This window comes from Empidonax traillii, unplaced genomic scaffold, assembly GCF_003031625.1.
Source record: "Empidonax traillii isolate 1590-97213 ecotype Southwest subspecies unplaced genomic scaffold, ASM303162v1 scaffold116:size1738432, whole genome shotgun sequence".
Classification (NCBI taxonomy): domain Eukaryota; kingdom Metazoa; phylum Chordata; class Aves; order Passeriformes; family Tyrannidae; genus Empidonax; species Empidonax traillii.
The window spans coordinates 980,015-1,000,809 of NW_020955309.1; the positions used below are offsets into that span (position 1 = coordinate 980,015).

The following is a 20,795-nucleotide window of genomic DNA, read 5'->3' on the forward strand; positions in this document are numbered from 1 at the left end:
AATACAAGAGTGAAAATGCAAGTTTATACACACCTGCATATCCTGGGATCATACACTGAGGAAAAACATTCTATTCAAAACCCACCACACAGAAGCAAAATGAAAATCCAAGTTTCACTGAATCCTATGCAGAACAGAACATGTTTCAGATACATAGAAAAATCCCAACTTTGGGATCTTTTCAGAAGAAAAATTCAATTTCAGATTTTGACCTGATTACATAAGTTTACACGGAAATTAAATGATGTTTCAGTTGTCTGTAGGTGTTTTCAGAGCTATCAATGAACACATATGCAACAGCAAAACACTTAAGTCACCTAAACCAAACAACAACAGACAAGAGATACACATGGTTGTGTCTAAGAGACGCTGAGCAATAGCTCAGAGTTCTCAGCAACAGCTGAGAAACAAGAGGGAGAAGTACGTATTAAAGGAAATAAGTTAAACCAATGCTTCATCCTTTTAGGGTGAATAGAACTAATAGAACATCTAATATAAGCATTTGCATGCCCGCACAGTGATGGGTTGGGGTTGAGAGAGAAACACTGTTCAGGAAAAGCAGCTGTTGCGTACACTGGAAAGAGATGTTACTGAATTTACAGACTAGTAATAACTGAGTAACTCAACAACCAGAAAGAGTCAGTGGGAGATAAAAATGAAGACACCATGCCTTCCTGGTATATCCACACAGAAAGATCAGCAAGTCAAAGAGATCAGCATTTGTATGAACAATGAAATTGAGGATGGAGATGTCTGGCTCCTGAGATAAGGAAAAACCCAAAAAGAATGTAGAAATAACAAGAAATGCTTCATAACCGTTTGTGGGGAAAAGGGCAATGTAGGAGTAACACAGGACATTCTGGATCTGTGAGGAAATTTTCTAAACAGACTAAGAGGAAAATATTTGGAATGCTATCTGAATTCATTTATAAAGAGAAAATTTCTATTAAGAATGACAGAAAAATTCCAAGGATTTAAGAAAAGCAGCAAAAAACCTGTTTCCTCTGGATAGAAACCTATTTGTAAAACCAAATAAAGATGCAATACCAAAAAGTATCAACAAACACAAAATACACAGTCAATTATTATTTTAAAATGCAAAAGATAACTGTAAGAGTGGAACCTAGGAGATTTAGGAACATAATCCTTTCCAAAATTCAATGGGAACTCAAAATCACCAGCTCACTGAGTGGTAGGATGGCATATAGTCATGAATGGCAACAGCTTGAAAAGTGGGAAGGTGGCAAAGCAGGGTGTCATACAAAGACTGTGAAGACTACACACATTTGTTCACTTTATGCCACGCAGCACTGACCTGGAAGGAAGAGTACGTGGGAGGTGAAATGTTCTGGCAATAAATAAGGCTGAGGGAAGGGAATGATAAGACTCAGAGAGATGTGACAAAGCATTCATGAAGAAGCTTAGGGAACCATACAGTACAACCATACAGAAGTTTTATTCACTGCGTGTTTAAAAATAGAATATGAGCCTAGTCTACCTAAATTGCAATTTCTGCTAAAGAACCCTGACATTGCTAGAATGTTGTGAAAGAGAGATAACAGAAACAAGCCTTGTCTCTTGTCTGCACCCTCCAAAAGACAGAAGAAAAGAATAATCACAAAGGAAAAGAAATAAAGCCCTGGAATAGAATTGCCATTTAAAGGATTTACATCCAGCTCCACCCATTCCACCCCTCCCCTCCAAAAAACCCAAAGAAACCAACCCACAAAAACCACTACCCCCAAGCCCAAACCAAACCAAACAAACAAAAAACTCAAAACAATAAAAAAACCTCAAACCAAAACAGAAACCTTGTTGGAGGAATTTATTTCAGCACTATCCATAAAGGCCACTGCTTGGATCATTTCAGACCAGCTTTCATAAGAAAGATATTACATATATTTCTAAGCCCCGGAAGTGGGTAGTGAGAAAGACACATGTACTATACAATCTTGTTTATTCAAAAGAGATGAGAGAATGGAACCGAGATAAGATATATGTCACAAACAGCTTCTTGTGCTAATATCAAAATCATTTCAAAGGGACATAAATTTCACCTAATTAAAATAAAATAATAAATAATTTTATCATCTGAATCTCTTCCACAGTCTCACACTGCTGACTGCAGAAGAATTTGGGAGTTTTACAGTTAAGATCAAGAGTGGCTACAATACTCTGTATAAATGATGCAAATGAATGCTTAAGATTTATGAAGGAGTAATGTAATTGATGAATTAAGTCATACTATATTATTTCCATCAGAAGAAAAGGATTAGTCTAAGAGTTTCCCATGCCCTCCTGTTCTAGAGTATCCAATGCTACCAGGAATTCCCATTAGCATGAGCTTTCACAACTGCTCTGCAGTATGCTTTGAAAGGAGCATTTTAGTGGTCAGGAAACTCTTCATCATATTGCTATTTAACTCCTAGTTATCCCATGTTTTCATCTGTTTTCCCCACAATATTTTTTTCCTGGCTTCAACCCAATTTAACTTTCCTGCAGTTTTCTAGGTGACTTAGCCACTCTAGTCATACTTAGGATGCACACAATCCTCTCACTGTAAACTTTTAGCAGCTGCTCCACGTCTCGCATCCTTTCCAATAGTGACAAGCCACTACAACTTTCTGGCCCCACCAATTGCTTTGCCTATTGTCATTTTCACTGACAAGAAGATGATTACGCACAAGTGCATCAAGTTTTCTCTGGACTCATGTTATCTTACCTCTGTTTATCTACTGCCTTTTCTTTGAAGAATGTTTCAATCTGACAATCTGCTGCCACTGGCTTACACTGGGGGAACAGTTCAAACTGTTGGTCACGTTTTAGCCCTACATTCTTCTAATTTGTTATTCAAGGAATGAAATTCCATTGTCTAAATGCACTTAAAAATGAGGCTTCTACTGGGTCAAACATTAGGAACTCCACAAATTTACCTATTTCCATAAAATGCATAAAAGGTTGCCTAGCTATTTCTTATTCTGTTGAACCAAACTCAAACCTCATAAATGGAAGTGCACTTACAGAAGAGAAGAACACAAACAAATCTGGAAAAAGCTTTAGCAAGACACTGATTTAATCAATATGCTAAACAGACTTACGGGAAATATATTCCTTTCTAAATTTACAAATGCACAAAGTTCTACTTTGATCCCTCACACAGACAATAATCTACCAGTCAATTTTTTTTATTTTTTTGCACCAGTAACCAAATGATCCTCATGCTATTATGCTCCTTGATTTCCTTGTCATTTTTAAAGAGCCAGTCCATCCGATGTTTTTCAGGAGTGCTCCACATTTCCTTCTCTGCTGCAACTACCCTTTACATACTTGTATTAACACAACCCCAGTGCCACAAACACACGTGTTGCTGTCACCTAAATGTTCACTTGCCTCCAAGGCTTGACATGAAGAGGGAAAGAAATCAGCTTTATTGAGTGCTACATTTTTGCATTTTGCTTTAAAACTGGCCCTAAACCTACAGTGACAATATATAGGTACTGAGGATTTATTCTAATCATAGAGTTCAGGAACCTGTAAATTTGTTCTGGAGACCTCCAACACACACCTTGACATTATTTTTATTGCCAACAGAAAGTCTCCATCTCCGTCACCAGCTCTGAGCTCACACTATTTTGGGCAGTATCTTCAGGTACATGTAGGAACAATGTTCTTTAAAGAAGAAATAAAACCAGCTACCTAAATGTCAAACATTGAGCTGTCAACTGTGATGATGATATATGTCCATTGCAATAGAGCTAAAATGAGCAAAGGAGTTTTACCTCTCCACCAAGCACCAAACCCTTCCAGCATGTTTTAGATCAATGGGAAGTAACTGGAGTCTCAAGGGACAGGGAAAATATCAGTTGGCTTACACAAGAAGGCTATTAATATGCAGGAATGATAGTCTACAGAAATGCTCTCTTGGTCAAGTCATACTATATACCCTTCTCACCAACAGCATTCTTTTTACTCTGTATAGAGTGATCACAAATTCCACAGACAGCAGTAGCATGTGACACATAAGGAGACCAGCATCTACCACTTTATCCCCTAGCCTGAACACAAAAATCAGAGCCAAAAGACAGCAAAAACCTCAGGGAAAAACCACAACAAGAGTCAGGATTTGCTTCTTTCTTTTCACTGTGGTTGTAATCAGGTCATTTCTTTCTGCTCAGAAGGAATCCAGAAGATATATCTTCCTTTATTTATTGCTTGATCCACCCAAACTCCTCTCTACCCTAGGCAAGCCTTTCAGTACCGCAGCAATCCCGTCACAGCAGGCTGGCTGAATCCATAAAAAGACTGACAGCAACCTTCTCCCAGCTGCACGAGTTCCTGTCTGCATCCTGTTGAATCTCAGTTTTGCTTTTATCCATTCAGTTCAAGCACAAAAAACAGTACCAGAAAAAAAAAGCACAATGAACAGCAAGCTGACAACCCCCTGAGCACAGCTAATGACATCTCCCTCTGTTCCACTACCCACAAAACTGTAGGAAAAGGCCAAAAGCCAAACAACTCCTTAGTGGAAGAGAACTGCGGAGAACAAGGTCATCCCCAATGCCTTGGGACCTCGAAACAGTGAGGAGTCTGTTCAGTAAAACTGGAGGTGAACAAGCCCTGTGCTTGTTCCACCAGCCTCTGCCAATCTGATGCAGGAGAAAAGTTCCATCTGATCCAGCATCTGATATTTAGTTAACACTGACCACAAGGAGTAAGACACACCAGCAAGTACCAGAGAGTTTTACAGGCACTGTAAGGCAGTGTGGCCACTGTGGGAAGAAAAGATAAGCAAAGTCTGAGGGGAGAGCAGGAACTTGCTCTGGGTTAGGGAAAGAAAGAATACAGCTGGGGATAAAAAAAGCAGCCTGCAAGGCACTGATGCTTCAGAGTAAGCATGAGGCATCACTCCTCCTGTGGGGCACAACAGCAGTGAAACAGGCCAAACAAGTACTCAGCTCTTTGCAGCCTGTGACTGCAAATGTAAAGGCATCTTCTGTTCTGCAGTATGCAGATCACCATCGTGCATCCTTAACAGAGATGTGATCCTTCCAACTTACCTTGCAATTAAAGCAATTAGCTATTGAAGCTCTGCCTGAATTTACCCTGTAGTCGCTACTGGCTCACTGCCCTTCCAGCCAAACTTCAATGAAATAAAAGAATCTGAAACTTCAAAAGAGTTTTTGACCAAACCCTTCCCCCCAAAAAACACCCAAACCATGAACTAAACACATTCTGCTCCAATACAAAGTTTCCTGGCTGAGAGGATTGACCACTGTGCGTTTCCCCAAACTGCAGCAACCATAAAACACCAAGACATACTAGTAACAATGGGAGAGAAACAGCACCAAAGAGGAGGAGCACCATCTTACAAAATTTCTTCTCTGATTGCAAGATTAGAAAGATATCCCTTATCAAGAGTAACAGTGCACATGAATAAAAACAAGCAAGTCAGCCACAAGTCCTGATAGGGATCTAAAAAAAAAAAAAAACACACAACAAAAAAACAAACAACCAAAAAAACCAAACCAAAACCCACAAATCAAGGTAGTATGTCTGACCACATGGAAAGCTTGCCTGTCTTCTAAAAGATGGAAGGAAAAGGGAGATATGTGTCTCTAGGACTGAGCAGATTGAGTGGCTTTCTGTAACAATCATGACTCACTGGAACCAGTTTAGGGGATTTTGTTAAAAGGTGCCTTGCTGCCCACAGTTCTCCTCTCACTCTGGTAGTACATTAAATTGCTTTAGCAAACCTACCAAAAGCCCTCCACACCCTCCAGAAGTTCATCTGTCAAGCACCAGAGAAGAAAAACCAATCCAATTATGCACTACCTACTCTGAAAAATTGTACAGAAATGGGAAGGGATTTATAGCCCATAAACAACAGTCCCAGAAACAAGACTTAGCGAAACAGCTTTGTACCCAGCCTAGATCTGGCAGAGCAACCAGATGTATTTGTATTTGTCTCCAGATGAGGCAAAGTTATTTTCCACTGGCAAAGGCTAAAGTTCAGGAAAAAACTGGAACAGGGCACTGGATGTTTCACTTAATAGTTTTCAATGCATTTTCTGCTGCAAGTAATTAAATTTAATGAAGATGTTGACATATCATGTACTGGGAAACTCAAAAAACCTTCTAGTTCTGACCCTGCATGTGTGTTGTGATGTGTGCTGCTATTAGTGATAGGTCCCGTTTGGTTTGCACAACAGTGAAAAGCATAATTACTGAGCTTCAAGGGCACACAGAAAGTGTGCTGTTTTCTATATGTCAAGAACTGGTCACCATCAGAAAGGAATGGTCTTATACAACAGCAGCATGTCTTCTGACTGAGAAGACCTTGGAAACCACATCCAGGTCTGTTTAGCCTTGCATTTTACTGTTTTACTTTGAAAATTCAACATTCTTAATCAGTAAATTAAAAAAAAATAATCAACCAACCAAAACCAAACAAAACCCAAAACCACACCAAACCAAAACAAACAAAAATCCCTATTATTTTGAATTACTGCACACAGTCATGATACAATTAAATTTATGAGGCTCCAAATCTAACAGCCATAGGAATAAAAAGTATAACTGCTCTGTGACGCAGTTAGGCCAAAGGGGTTATTTTCACAAAATAAAGGGCTACTTAAGAAAGCCAGGGCAATTTAGGGCACGTATTTACATGCTCTGAAGAATCTTTTGCTGGGTGAAGTCATAACATGAAACTGTTTATTGATTTGTTGAGTTATTCTGCTTTGTAGACTTTATGATGACAGCTTGCACTCCTGAGTTTCTCCAGTTAAATAGGAGGAAGGGAGCACACCCATCCAAAGCCCTCAAACACAAGCACACATGGATAACACCAGTGCTCACACAAGCAGTGTCTGTGCTTTCTCCTCAGCTGATGATCACTTTGGACTGAAGACATTTTGTTGTTCGTGTTTTCTTGTGTTCAGTCACACAATTCTTGTGTCTCTGCCTTGCTTGCAACTCTTCCTTATTGAAAGAGATGGGAGCCTTCTCATCTTAATGGTTCAACCGTGCCTTGCACTCAAGTGAACAAGAGCAAAGCTGGCACTGGAAACCCTGTGATACACACTGACACACAGAATAACAGCACCATCCTTATATCCAAATCACCCATCATGGGCAGAGATTGGTATGAATGCAAGTTCTGACTCTCACAAAGACTTGAAGAAAACACAGAAACAGAGCTTGTGAGGAGATTCATCCAATCCATGAAGCAGTTTGTTTGTAGTATTTCAATTTACAATGAATTTTTACTGAATAAGTTCTCAAGACTGCTAAGCAACATTTTAGTGTAAATGGCAAACAAGTAAACCCAAATAAAACCCAAGCCAACCATCTGTGCAAATACTCAATCCCCACCATTTCCTTCTTAAAAGATGAAAAATACCTGTAAACTATGAGTAGCAATTTTACCATGATGGCAACCTCATCATTTCAATAGGAGTTGGACACTACAAACCATTCCTTGTCCCTATGCTATGCAAAACAGAAAAACTGCACTCATGCTCAATGTTTGTTGTGGTGTTTCTAAGAAAAACAACCCCAAAACAAATTATCACCACCCCCAGTCTCAGTTCTCCCCCACCCAAAAAACCCCTGAGTGCTTTAGCTCTAGCTAGAATAAGATATAATGAAAATATGTTCCTTATTTATCAAAATATTACCTAATGGGCAAAGAGGGGTAGGATAAAAAAGCAGGATCTTCAAATGATGTTTCTTTAAGGAATCCTTCTCTGTTAACTCACCAGAACTGCCACAATCACCTTCTTACACTACTGCCCTGAGAGAAGCATTAAATGCACTGAAATGCTTGTTGTATGGATTGAAGAGGTTGTTATGCTTTCTAATAACACCTTCATTAGAATTTGCCAAAAGATTCAGCACCTACTCCACTTTAGCTTCACTTCCATGAAAGGTATATCAAGCATCCCAAAACACCTCCAGGATACACTGTTGAATACTTCAGATATGTTTGCTCCTACCAAGCCAGAAGTAAAAGAGATGAACATAAATCCATTCATATCTTTTAATGAACATATCAATCTAAAGGAACAAAAGAAATCTCCTAAGTAAGGCCCCTCAGGGAACAATTTTTGCAAGGAAGAAAAAAAGCATTGGCAGTAGTTCTACTGGGCTGCTGTCCCAGAGCAGTTCTTTTCAGACATGCACTCTGCTGTTACAATTCAGTACCCTTTTCCCTCTCCTCCACTTTTATAGTGTTCAACAATTGACAAGATGAGTTCTGCTAGCTCCTCAAATCTCCCCCAAGTCATCCTGCTCTATCTCCTGTTCCAACCACAATATTCATCCACAGGCAGGAACATACTCCTTCTGCAGCTATTCCAATGATACCAGCCTGCTGCACACCTATGGACCTACAAAACAAGCTACTAGCAATGTGATGCAACCTTTTGTCTGTCTTTCACCCCAGCCCTAATTCAATTTTGCATCCCTGGCAAATTAACTTCATCACAGTTCACAATGCAGGTATTTATACACACTAACAGACAAAAATCCAACTACACTATACCATGTGAGGCCGCCTTAATACTGGCTCCAGCTGGATGTAACAGTGCCCATCACAAACCTGCATTTCCTCTTGTTGGGACCAGTATTTCATCTAGTCTTGCACACCCACCTACAACTCAACAGGCCTAGGCCACAGAGGCATTGAATTATTCTCTTCTAAAAACAAAAATATGTGATGTCATAAGAACAGCCATCACTAACTTGATCTGCAGCCAACTTTCCAATGTAAAAAAATTATTTAAAGCAGGTTATTCCTTCCTCAAGCAATGCTGAAAATACTAACACGATTATTATAACACCTGTACTTGTCTGACCAGCTCCCCAGTGGGTGGCTTCTATTATTGTTAAAGTGACTTAACCACTAACCCCGTTTAAAGATCATCAGGCTAATTGGGACAAATTCTGCCTTGGTTTCAGGCTGCACCACAGATCTAGGTAACAGAGTCAACTTAATGAAGTGCTTTCACTAACAGAGTCATCATTTTATGTATTTACAGGAAGAGTACCTAAAGGCTGTAGAATTATCTTCTACAGGATCTGCAGCTGAATTTTAACTCCACTAATTATGAGTTTGAGCTCCTTGGATAAGCAAAAAGAAAAGAGTAACTGAAACATCCTTACCAAAACTAAGTACTGCCCTGGTGTATCTCTCAACACACCATTGCCAACAAATTACTGTTAAGAGACAGGAAAGACTAGTACAGCCACTAAAAATTATTTTCCACTTCTTAAGTCAGTAATCAAAGATTTTCTTTTAAAAAGCAATCAAAAAGAAGTCTTACATATCTCAAGATGTACCTGCCTTGTTGGAATAGTTTAAGATAGCATTTGCAAAAGATTCTGATTCTGACCCCAAAAGTGACTTGCTAAACCACAAAAATACTTTTCATGCCTTTTTTCTTAATTCAATAAAGTATTCTTATGCTGACGAGTTATTTATTTCAATTCCTTCCAGCCATTTCCTTAACTTCTTCCTTATCTTTCAGTCTTTCTCATTTCACCTTTGTTTTTTTTCCCAGTGAGAAAGAAAGGTGGTAAGATGAGAGATCAAAAATGATTACTGATAATATTTACTTTCCATCCTTAGTTTATCAGCAACCCTGGCTGCTGTTGAGTACTTAGAACCACTCAAACTTATGGAAAAAAAGGTATTTTCCTCTCTTCTAATACACCCTCCATCAACCCCAGTTCCTTGAACATCTGCAGATCTGACCCTTTTAGTCAGTCATCTATATTCTACTCCCATGTCAATGCAACTCATTCAGGAAGGTTTTTTTTCAAAGAGGAGCTCTTTTCTTAATTGGCAGGAAATGACACTCAAAGACGACTCATAAGCTACTTCTTAAAAAGCCTTAAAGTTTACTATGATACCACACAACACCTCTGGCATGAATCTGCATTTTCTCTGTTTAAATAGTATCCCTTCCTCTGCTGTTTTATAAGTATCTTCTACATATCCTTCCAGCACAAGGGGATTAACAGCTTTCAAAGGAAACATTGAAAACTGTTCTCAGGTTCTGCACATGCAGTTTAATATCTGAAGATACTTCTGGTGTCCTCTGTAGAAAGGACAAGAAGAATAATTACTTTTACTACCATTACAAGTTCATATTTTAAGCTTTATCACGTGGTTTCTCAGAAGTGCTCTACTAACAAGATTAGTTATTAGGAAAATAATTCTTTACAGGAGAATTGGAGAGGCCCTGGCACAAGTTGCTCTGGGAAGCTGTGGATGTCCCATCCCCAGAGGTGTTTAAAGTCAGGTTGGACAGGCTTGGATCAGCCTGGCCTAATGAAAGGTGTTCCTGCCTACCGCAGGAGGTTGGAACTAGATGATCTCCAAGGTCCCCTTCCAACTCAAACATTCTATGATTCCATGAAGATAAAGGGGTGTTTTTTGATGGAATTATATGGGCCCTTTCTCACTGGCTGTCAACTTTGAAAATTTTCTACAATTTAAATCTCTGCTAAGAAGTAAAGCCAGTAGTGACATATACCAAAGTCAACTGGTATGGTGACAGAACAAGCTAATGTCGTATGAACTGGTGAGGATCTAAAGCAGGTCACTTCCTACAATATCACGTTTACTCTTGGTTTTGATGCAACTTCTGTTTTTTTCTTAATGATCAAATGTAAGTGCTTTTGCTGCAAGCTGCCTGCTGCAATTTTGTTTGCAATAAAAATATTAAGCGGCACCTTAGACAATTAAATTCTTGTTTTGAGGCACCTCTTACCATTAGAGTCCTCCACTTCTTCAGCAGGAGTGTGGTTCTTGGAGGTGTGGTGGGCGTGTGAGGCTGCAAGGTTGACAATGCGGGGTCTTGGTAGTGTCAGTGCTTTCCCATGCACTTTCAAGGAGTGCTCTTTCAGCTGGCTGATTGTCATGGTGGAAAATGAGCAGGAGGAACATTTGTAGGCATGTTCACCTGGGTGAGCGAAATACAGGCAAGTCATCAGCTCACAAAAGAAACAAAATGGGGCCTTCACACTTCTCTTACTGAACTTGGCAGTAAAATTCCCATGGACTCTTCAGTGAAAGACTGATCCCAAAGAGAACAAGTGTGTCTCCTTGTTGGAGCAGTCTGGAGTCTGTGAGTGTAGACACTTGCTTTGGACCAAAGTATCACTTTCTGACAACTGCAGATCCTTGCACAGTGACTGATGTCAAAAAAACAGAGACCAGACTCTCAGCATGCCTGTGTTGCATGATATGGGAAGAAAACAGACTCTGGGATGAAAATGGAGTCACTTAACTATAGCACTTCCAAATTTCTTTGGGAATACAGCAACTAGAGGTAGTGAAGTCATCTGTTTCTGCATGCAGCAACATCCAGCATCATTATTAACGAAGCAAGAAGGACACTACAAAATGCTAAAAAAGGGCCCTCCAAAAAAAAAAAAAAAAAAAAAAAAGGGGGAGAAAAAAAAGGGTGTGTGTGGAATCACATTTGGGGAAGGTCATATTTTTCCTTATGAAAAACCTGCCATTGGGCAGGTTGCCACAGAACTGGCAACCAAGGTTGGTTTACTGCAAGAAGTGAACATGGCAATGCCAAGTATAGTGCATATCTATAAGGCTCTGTGAAAGTGTGTTATGAAAAAGCACTAAAAGAAGTGAAAGAACAGCAGTAACGAACAGTAGTGGATGTAATTCTGAATACATTCCAAGCCACAGAGACAGCAAACAAGAGGAAACAAATCCTGATACAAGATTTGTTTTGCATGGAGGCATGGAGGCAATTGGAACACAAAGTGAAACTGTCCCAACACAAACACTGTGATATTATACAGGTGCCAAGTTATTGTTTTGGAAGTGCCATTTCCATGTACAAGAGTAACGCTGGCCACATGTGAGTTGTACGTAAAGTGCCAAAACCAATACAGGAGTGAAATATTCATGAATAGTAACAGAAGAACGAGAGTTCTGGTAATGAACGAAGCAGAAAATGTTTTCCACCTCTCAAAAAATTCAGCAAACAAGGTTCTCACACAACATTGTTTCCAATACCGGAAATAAAGCAAACCAAAAGAGAATGTGAAAACACATACTGCAGCAAGTCAGAGTAAGCATACCTGAAAAGATTAGCAACTGTCCTCCATAAAAATAACTCCCACCCCTATTCTCTTCCGGAAAAGCTATACTAATAATCAGAACAAAATACAAACTGTCAGAAAGCCCTTTTTTGGTACATTTGAAAAAGAACAGCGTCCAAAATGGTGAAACAAGAAATTGTTGCATGTTTTTTTTTTCAAATTACATTCCTCACCTGCGTATCATACCAGTTATATATTTCCTTTTTACAAATAGAAATAAAACATTTTTTTGAATATCATGTACAAGTTGCTCAATGGAACAGGGTAATAAAAGGACTAAAGCTACTCCAGTGTAGAAGACACCAGTGAGATACAGATATAGACCTTCATGGTTTGTCAGTATGAGAGATTCCTGGATAACACTACGCACCAACCAACTGTAAACTTGAAAGCACCAGAAGAAATTAAAGCAAATAGAGAATGATTACATACGAAGCAGTCTAGACATACTACTAAATATGCCCACAATTCATTTCAAATGGACATCAACCTGAAAGGATGTGTTTGATGGCAGAGGAAAGGCTACAGTTTGGCTCAGCAGAATTCTGCAGTTTTTTGACTGCTGGATTCGTGTCTCATAAAATGATCATATTAATAGACATAAATAAATAAATGTAACCATTTATGTAGTGTATTTTAACTCTTGATATGTTCTCAAAGCATTGTGTTCCAGATTACAAAGAAACTTAGCAGGGCCAATACTCTTATCTTACAATCATCCATTTCTGCATTTCCAGTGTCGCTGCTAAAGAAGACATTGCTAACAAGGGTCCCTCAAAAATAAAAGCAAAAAAAAGAACTGGTGAAAAAGTTCAGATGAAATCAACAGAGAGCCTGCTTACAGATACTGTCAACTGTTCTGCTCCATGCCAAAGGAGATGGCACATACTGGATGAAAAATAAATGCCAGAAACAGTGGTACCAGCTGTTAGGCAAGAATAGATTTTGTAGTTCACTGAATTTTGATCCATCCCCAGAAAATGAGGCAGAGAGGCAGACTGAGTAAAACACTTCAGGATTCAAGATTTTATTGAATTTTACAGATCTCCAGGAGACTTTAGAAAAATTCAAGGGGATTGAAGTTTCAACTTCTAAATAAACTGATAATGGAGAAGATTGAAAAGTGACAAAAAAACAGTAAGAGAGGTTCAGAGAACCACTGGGTTACTGAAAAACTGGGGAGTCTAAGGAAGTCTCCATAACGTGTTTATTCAGGAGCATGTATTTCTGAAGGACTGACCCAAAACACAACAAAGCAAAGCTCTGGCTGAAAACCATACAAGCGACTTTTCTGTGGTGTGAATATTCATTTAGTAGAAATGGTCTGAGGCAGAAACAGATCATAAGCCTTTGGAAACCCTATTACTCATGTCATTGTGCAAGCACTATCCAGGCAACCACGAAATTGTGTTCTTGTACAATGCAAAACATGGTCCTTCAAGGACTGTCTGTCCACTAATCAAGTTTGAAAGCATGAATTCATAATAAATAAATCAGTGAATTACAAGAACAGAAGTGTGAAGTAAGTATTACCTGCATGGTAATTTTGGCTTTAAAAATCTGGCATGTTCAAACAAGGTAGCACAAAGGAGTCCAACTGTTTAATAGCATACAGAAAACATTATTTTATGGTTGGTGAAAATAAATAACCATGTCACCTGCATACAAGATGTGGGATTCTGTAAACTGGAACTGCTGCATGTAGTTGGATTTCCTAGAAGGGCACGTCATGGTCCCATACAACAGGAAGGAGGCAAAAGTTAAACTAATCTATAATATCCATCCAGGTACAGGAAAGGGTTCTGGTACAAGCTCCATGAAATCCAAAAAAAATACAGGAAATGAAGTACACAAGATCATCAATCCCTCCTACATTTTGTAGGTGAAATGTGCCTTTAGATCAATGGTAGCAATTAACCTTTAATTTTTTTTTTATATCAGCAGACACCTACAAATTCCTTATCCTTTTTCTCCCCATTTTTCCAACCAGAGTGTATGACATAGAGGAAACAAATAATAAAAGAGAGAGCAAACATAGTTCTAGCCCTTTTTGTTATCTGTTCAAGGAGTTTCTACTCACAAGTTTTTAATAACTGGTCTAGTTTGCAGTTTTTTAGGCTGGTTACTATTCTATTATTTGCATCAGAGCGTGTGTTTGGACTGCAGTTTGAGGGTTGATTTTTTTTGTCCTTTTTAACCACAAAGATGCAGCTATAACAAATGGAGCCAGTGGGTTTTGACTCCAATCTTCTGATAACCTTTCAATGCAGGATGCATGATAATGTCAAGAGTCTACAGCCAAGGAATAAAGATGAAGAAATTTTGGGTCTCACACTCTTTAGTAATCAAAGGTCCAACACATTCAGGTGACCTACTCTGTGTGACACATCACCTTCCCAGGTCACCAGAAGCATGTCTGCTTGCTTGCTTGTATGGACTCTGTACTGAAATACAGAGATTTGCAAGACCAACTTCCATGTGCGATAATGAAATTGTGGCATTCTCAGTCTGTTGCACACAGACCTGACTCCCAAAGTCTGATGTTTGGTTTTAAGATGAAAGTTTGGTTCTAATATGAAAGCCAGCATACGACTCTATCAAAACCAAGGTGCAACTCACAGTGTTTTTCCTAGAGTCACCTAAAGCACAAACATAAATGCAAACAGTAGAGTAAAGCTCACTACCAATGTGTTAAGACACTGATGGTATAAGCAATTAAATTCACTTGGAAGCAAGCAGAAATAAGAAAAAACACTCACATAAAAGAAAACAGAAGAAAATTAAGAAGTTCTTGAAGTACCCATCATTTTTTAAAATTCTCATCACTGTTTTAAAGTCTCGTCCTTCCCATTACCCAAACGTCCACTCATTCCAACAGGTCCGCAGGCTGGCCAGTAACAACTCGCCTTTAAAAATCTTACCCAACTCTGATGACAAAACACGTGGTTCAAACCAGCATCTGTGATCAGCAGCAAGAACACAGGGGCCATTTCAGCTGCTCCACTGCAAAACTGAGAGAGAGAAAACTTACCAGCATGAGCCTTGAGAATGTGGGTTTTCAGGCGGCTGTTGTAGGACGACTTGAACGGGCAAAGTTTGCAGCGGAATGGCTTGTGGTGTCCGTGGTGGGTCTGCATGTGGCGGTCCAGACTTGAAAAAGACAGAAAAGGGGAACAAAAGAGAGTCAGTCATCCTACCTATTATCTCAGATGCAAAGCAAAACACTTAAGAGAAATAATAAAATAAGCAAGAGGCAAACGAGGCTCTGCTATGCCTCCTCCTACTTTCTCTTAAAATTCAATAGCAGAATAAAGTCAAGTCTAACATGAAGAACAGGAGCAGAGCTGACACCAATTCTGTTTATACAGAAAAGCCACTTAAATAAACGTATAGGGCAAGATTAGTATAAATTAAGTTATACATGATCCAGACTTAAAGGACTGGTTGAGGAAACATGAAACAGACAAGAGCAGTAAAATTAACATTACATAATTTTTCTCCTGGCAAATATTTTTGTGAAAATATGTCCCCTTCTGTCCTGTTGACTGAAGGGATAAAAAATAAATTTTTTTGTTGACCAGCTTTACTGAGGAAGCCTTCTTTTGGTTACAGCAGCAAAAGCAGATTAGAGATCCTGCTCTGGGGAGGGTGCCAGCAGGCTACAGCTGATGAGTTCCAGGATTAAAAGGCAGCAGAGTTTCAGAAGCAGCAGTGTAGGAGATTCTGCGTGAAGCTCAACAGGAGAAGGGGTGGCAAAGACCAGACTCTACTTTCTTCAGGGAAAATGGAAGCTACCAACAGCCTGAATACTGTGAAGTGATCAAAACCTGCTCTCTCCACTGTGTGTCATAACAGCTTAGTAAAGTTTGGAAGAGAAAAAAGGATGTTTTTCACATTTCCTAACAGAAGATCAAATTAATTGTAACTGAGTGAATCCTGCAGAGCTCTGCAGTTCCTGCTCTGTGGCTGACAGCCATGAATTCACAGTCTCCAGGTGGCAGGCAGGTAGTTTCAGCCCAAACTGTAAACATTTCCAGTACAGACACTTCTTTGGACACATTCGTGCCGTGTGATCTAGTCTTAGTTTGAGTCATCTCATGCATGATGATGGAACAACAACAGGGCAGAGACACTGGAGAAGCTGCAATTTGCCAAAACTGCCTTCGACCCCCCACCTTAATTTTAGATGTATTTCAGGCATAGTTCCTTTTATTTGTCCTAAAATGTCTTGCTCTTTCACTGAGTATCAACATGTAGCTCAAGTAGCAGTTCTTCCAGCTCTGTCACACTACACAAGATTCCACATGATCTTTAGTCCCACTCTGACAAGAGCTTGAGCCAGAAAATCCCTGTTTACTAGAGCTAATACTGAAGTCTGTGTATTCAAAGATCTGATAACAGCAAAAAAATAGAAAATGAACTTATGTCTCCTCTCAGGGTCACTCGATGCAAATACAACTTAACAGAAATCCAGGATGGTGTTTGTGGTACGACAAAATGCACAGCTTTTCCACAGAAAAGGGGGAAATATCTCCTAAATGAGTAAGACTTCGAACACTTTCAGTGAATACTTCATAGAACAAAACTTGTTTTAAATAGCCTCCAGGGAATGAGATTACTTAACAATTAAAGCAGACTGCCAAAGGTGTATATAACACATATCAAGCTATTATAAATATATACCTTAAGGTATTCTACATGGCAATAATTAAAACCATATTCACAACCACATACTTTGCCAGCAACATTCTTCTGAAAGCAGGTTTTAAAGTTTTGGTCAGATTTGGGAGAACAGTGGGCTGTTTAAACATTTGGTTTGGTTTCTTTCATTGACTTGATCTCCCAAAAGAGTAATTGCATTTAAAAAAAAAAAAAAAAAAAAAAAAAAAAAAAAAAAAAAAAAAAAAAAAAAAAAAAAAGGCAGCAGACAACTTGAACAACAAAGACCACACCTATTATCAAGTTAGGTGATGCCTGTAGATTCGTCCCCTGACATCCACCCTTTCTGATTTACCCATTGTGAAACTTCTAGGACATTCAAACAGCAAGTTCTACAAACCATGTGATGCAGGGGCTTCCCTCACTATCAGCCTTGCCAAAGCAGGGTTGGATACACTCATTCACACCATTCCCCCAGTCCCTTTCTTAGTGTCGGCTGCTCAATCCCATGAACCTTTCCAACAGGGCAGACCCAACTGTGGCATCAACTTGCAATGCTGTAACACCACCAGAAATCTTGCCTTTTAACACAAGGAATTAAAAAATGCTTTTTATCATGCTTTCCCTCCCACAGGCATTTGATTGCAAAACAGTGACATAATCACCAAATTTAAGAGAGCTTTGAATGCAGTGAACATGCAGTTCTCTCCTCAGATATTAGAAAAAACACAGACTTGTGAATCGGTCCAAGGTACCCCTGGAAAATATATCACAAACCCCATCTTTGGGAAGCATATTTTATCATTAAAATAATTTTTAAAACTGCGAAACATAAAGCAAAGTCAAATCTTAGAGAAACAAGTCATAAGAAACATGACTATTAATGAGAACTATGTATCAGCATACTGTTGTAAATTTGAAGTATTTGCACGCTGAAATTGCACACCACAATTAAGAAAAAAAATTATTTCAAGGTAAGCTTATGACACTTATTTAGCATTAGAAGTGAAAACTCAATCCTCAAGGAGCTGTAGTAATTACAAACAAGGTAGTTATATACAGCAGAAATTCCTTATATTTGAAAGATTAACTAGGAAAATGCTTGTTTCTCCTCTTCGTGGTTTGTTAAGTCTCATGCATTTGACAAGGGTGCATAAATGGTGGGCTTCACCATGTGCCTACTGAAAGAATTCTTATTCTTTGGCATGCATGCTTTTCCCCTACATGCAAAAAAGGGGCTTAAATAAATCCAAGATACAAATATGTAATCTTTCATAAACAGTCAATCATTATGGCTATAATAAGATTTTGCAGCACAGAAAACACATAAATGCTGAGAAAAAATAGATCAAGATCAAGCTGAGTGAGCTCTTCTTCAATAAAAATCTACAGAACAGCAGTGCTGGTTTATGATTCTTTAGGAAACAAAAATAAAAGCCACAACTTACTTGTGCCTGAAAGCAGAGACAAAGGAGCAATACTGGCAGCTGTACTTGTCTTCCCGGGCAAACATGGCCAAAGCCAAGTGACTCCTCTCATGGGATCGCAGACCCTGCATAGACATCAAAACCCGGTCACACTGGCTGCAGTGGTAGCCCCCAGGCCTGGTTTCATCTTCCAAGGATGTTCCATATTCAGCTTCAGAAAATTCCACAATGCCAGGGTCTGTGGCTCCCTCACAACCCTCCATCAAAGTTGTGTTTGAAGGATCTTCAGCTTCCTGCTAAAAAACACATACCCCCCCAAAGCCATCAATTCTCTCTCCCTTCTGCCCCTCAGTCTTTACCTGTGTTCATTATAATGTCCAGGCTTCCCACTGCGTTATTTTTCTTAATATATCCCTATATAAACTCCATACCAATGGCTTTCTGAAAAATGATCTATCCTTGGGAGGGAAAACATGATTATATCTATTATATATGTAGGTAAAAAAAGAATCTTACTCCCTGATCAAGTTTGTGTCAGATAATGCAAAAAGACAAGAAACCAAATCAACTTTCAATAGTCTTTATGTGAATTTTCTAACCTTGATCAGATAATCATTAGTAAGGTACAGAGCAGTTAATTTCAGTTTATTTTTGCTCTGCTGTATAGCTCTACTACCTCTGACTGTAGCTACTCTGCAGACTAATATAGTTGTCTAGTCTACAGTAGATTTTGTCCATCAGTGTCAAACTCACAAGAAAGAAGCCAGTACACTAAGACCCTAGAATCCTCTTTAAAAATACAGAGCTAACAGAAAAAAAAATCTTCTTTTAATTCTCTTTCATAACTTTCCTTTCCCATTCTTAACCAGAGCATGCATTTGTGCAGCAATTTAAATAACCTGTAAGAGTTATTTCCCTTATATTCTTTAGGCAGCAGCTTTAAGCTTTTGCTCCCTGATGCAAAATCTCTATTTACTCAAAAGAAAGCATTGACCCTAAATAAATATCACTTGAGAAGCAAGGAGAAGGAGGAAAGGACTCTTAGGAGGGAAGCATTTGAATCTGTCGTGACAACCAGGTAAGGTAAAGTGAAAGCTCTCTCTGGTAGCATGAGTTAGGCTGTGAAGGACTTGGCTTCCTCACAAAAAGCAGATTATGTCACAAAAGCAGCTCTGTCAGACACCAGGAATCTTTGACAAGAGCTCACTGCATCATGAGGAGGAATACATAGGTAGTTCTGGATGCACTTTCAGTATCCCTGCCAATATTCTGGAAATCGGGCTGTGGAACACCATCTATCCTTGGAGATGGCCTAGAAGGCACTCCCTTTCACAGGGAGAAAGGAACAACATGTTTACACCTGGTCACCTGAATGGAACCATTGGCCCAGCAGGCCACTGTATATTTTGCTTGGAGCCACTGTGCAAATTTCATGTGGAAAGGTGTTCCACAAGCAACTTCACACATTTGCACGTGCACATTTCCTCTTCTTAAAAAAAAAAACAAAAACAAATTAAAGAAAACAAAGAGCTCTTTTTGAGTATAACTAAGCAGAAAAGTAGCCCAGAATAGCTGAGAGAAAGTCTCCTGCTCATAAACCAAGTCTTTTGATCATCAATGACTTCAACTCTGTCATGGCTGAGAAGAAATGAGAATTAAAGTGTCTTCATGCCCCTGGATCAAGAGTGGAAAAAAAGTTAAAACATCTTGAAATAAAACAAATGCACTTCAGAAATTTAGTATTAGATTAAAACATCATGCTGAAACAGAATACCAATTCAAAACACATTCAACTTCGCAAGAGCCCTCTGCAGGTTATCAACAAGTCCTTTATTTTAAATAATGCAAGTAGTTTCAGTCACTTCCAGTCACCTTTCTAAAATTCTTACCTTCACAGTAGCTGACACAGAAGAGACGTTCCCATACTGGACATGCTTGCGGAGGTGATTACAGATTGCTCGAAGTGTTGGATGGACTTCCACACAAAACTTGCATTTGTAGCCAACCACCTTCCTCTCCTTCAGTTTTGAAACATCTTCCAAATGTCCAAAAGCCTGTTTTGAGTATACAAGCATAAATCACTGAAGTATGTTTTGTCACCTCACTTTTAGGAAACACAGACCAGATTTAACACCTGAAGTGAAATTATACTTGATGTACACACTTGATGTACTTGATGTACACGTCTCCTTCTGCAGAACTGCAAGCTCAGTTTCTGTTGAGATCATTAATTCCTACAAAGTAAGTGGACATCTGTGCAGAAGAATTCTTCAGTTTATGCGTGAGTGCCTCTCTAGAAGACCATTCAGTTTGGCCTGAAACTGTGCTCCTCCATGACACCATGACTTCACCAAGAGCTGTGCAGACCTTTTCCCCTAGAGCAAGTATATTTCAAACTGAAGCAGAAGGAAGGGGGTAAGTGGGCAAGAAATGGAGCACTATTTGGTCTTCTCCTTATGAGGCACTTGCCCAAAGCTTCAGTCACCAGACAGATTCGTGTCATGTCAATACTGAATGCTTAATGAAAGAAAGTACTGAGACAGAGAGAAGGCTGAGAAGCAAACTGCTGTG

General features: G+C 39.1%; 1 protein-coding gene across 3 annotated transcripts in view; it reads right to left on the bottom strand.

Moving 5' to 3' along the window:
* Positions 1-20,795, bottom strand: part of ZNF462 (zinc finger protein 462) — a 92,672-nt gene that overhangs the window by 25,034 nt on the left and 46,843 nt on the right. For 2 of the 3 annotated variants that reach the window (XM_027882969.1, XM_027882970.1), the window contains exons 4-7: positions 20,114-20,278; positions 18,246-18,349; positions 15,170-15,288; positions 10,779-10,970 (exon numbers count right to left, since the gene is read on the bottom strand). In XM_027882969.1, the coding sequence (XP_027738770.1) occupies positions 10,779-10,970; positions 15,170-15,288; positions 18,246-18,349; positions 20,114-20,278 (580 nt within the window). The remainder of the gene's footprint in view (positions 1-10,778; positions 10,971-15,169; positions 15,289-18,245; positions 18,350-20,113; positions 20,279-20,795) is intronic. The other variant, XM_027882971.1, reaches the window with a different exon arrangement.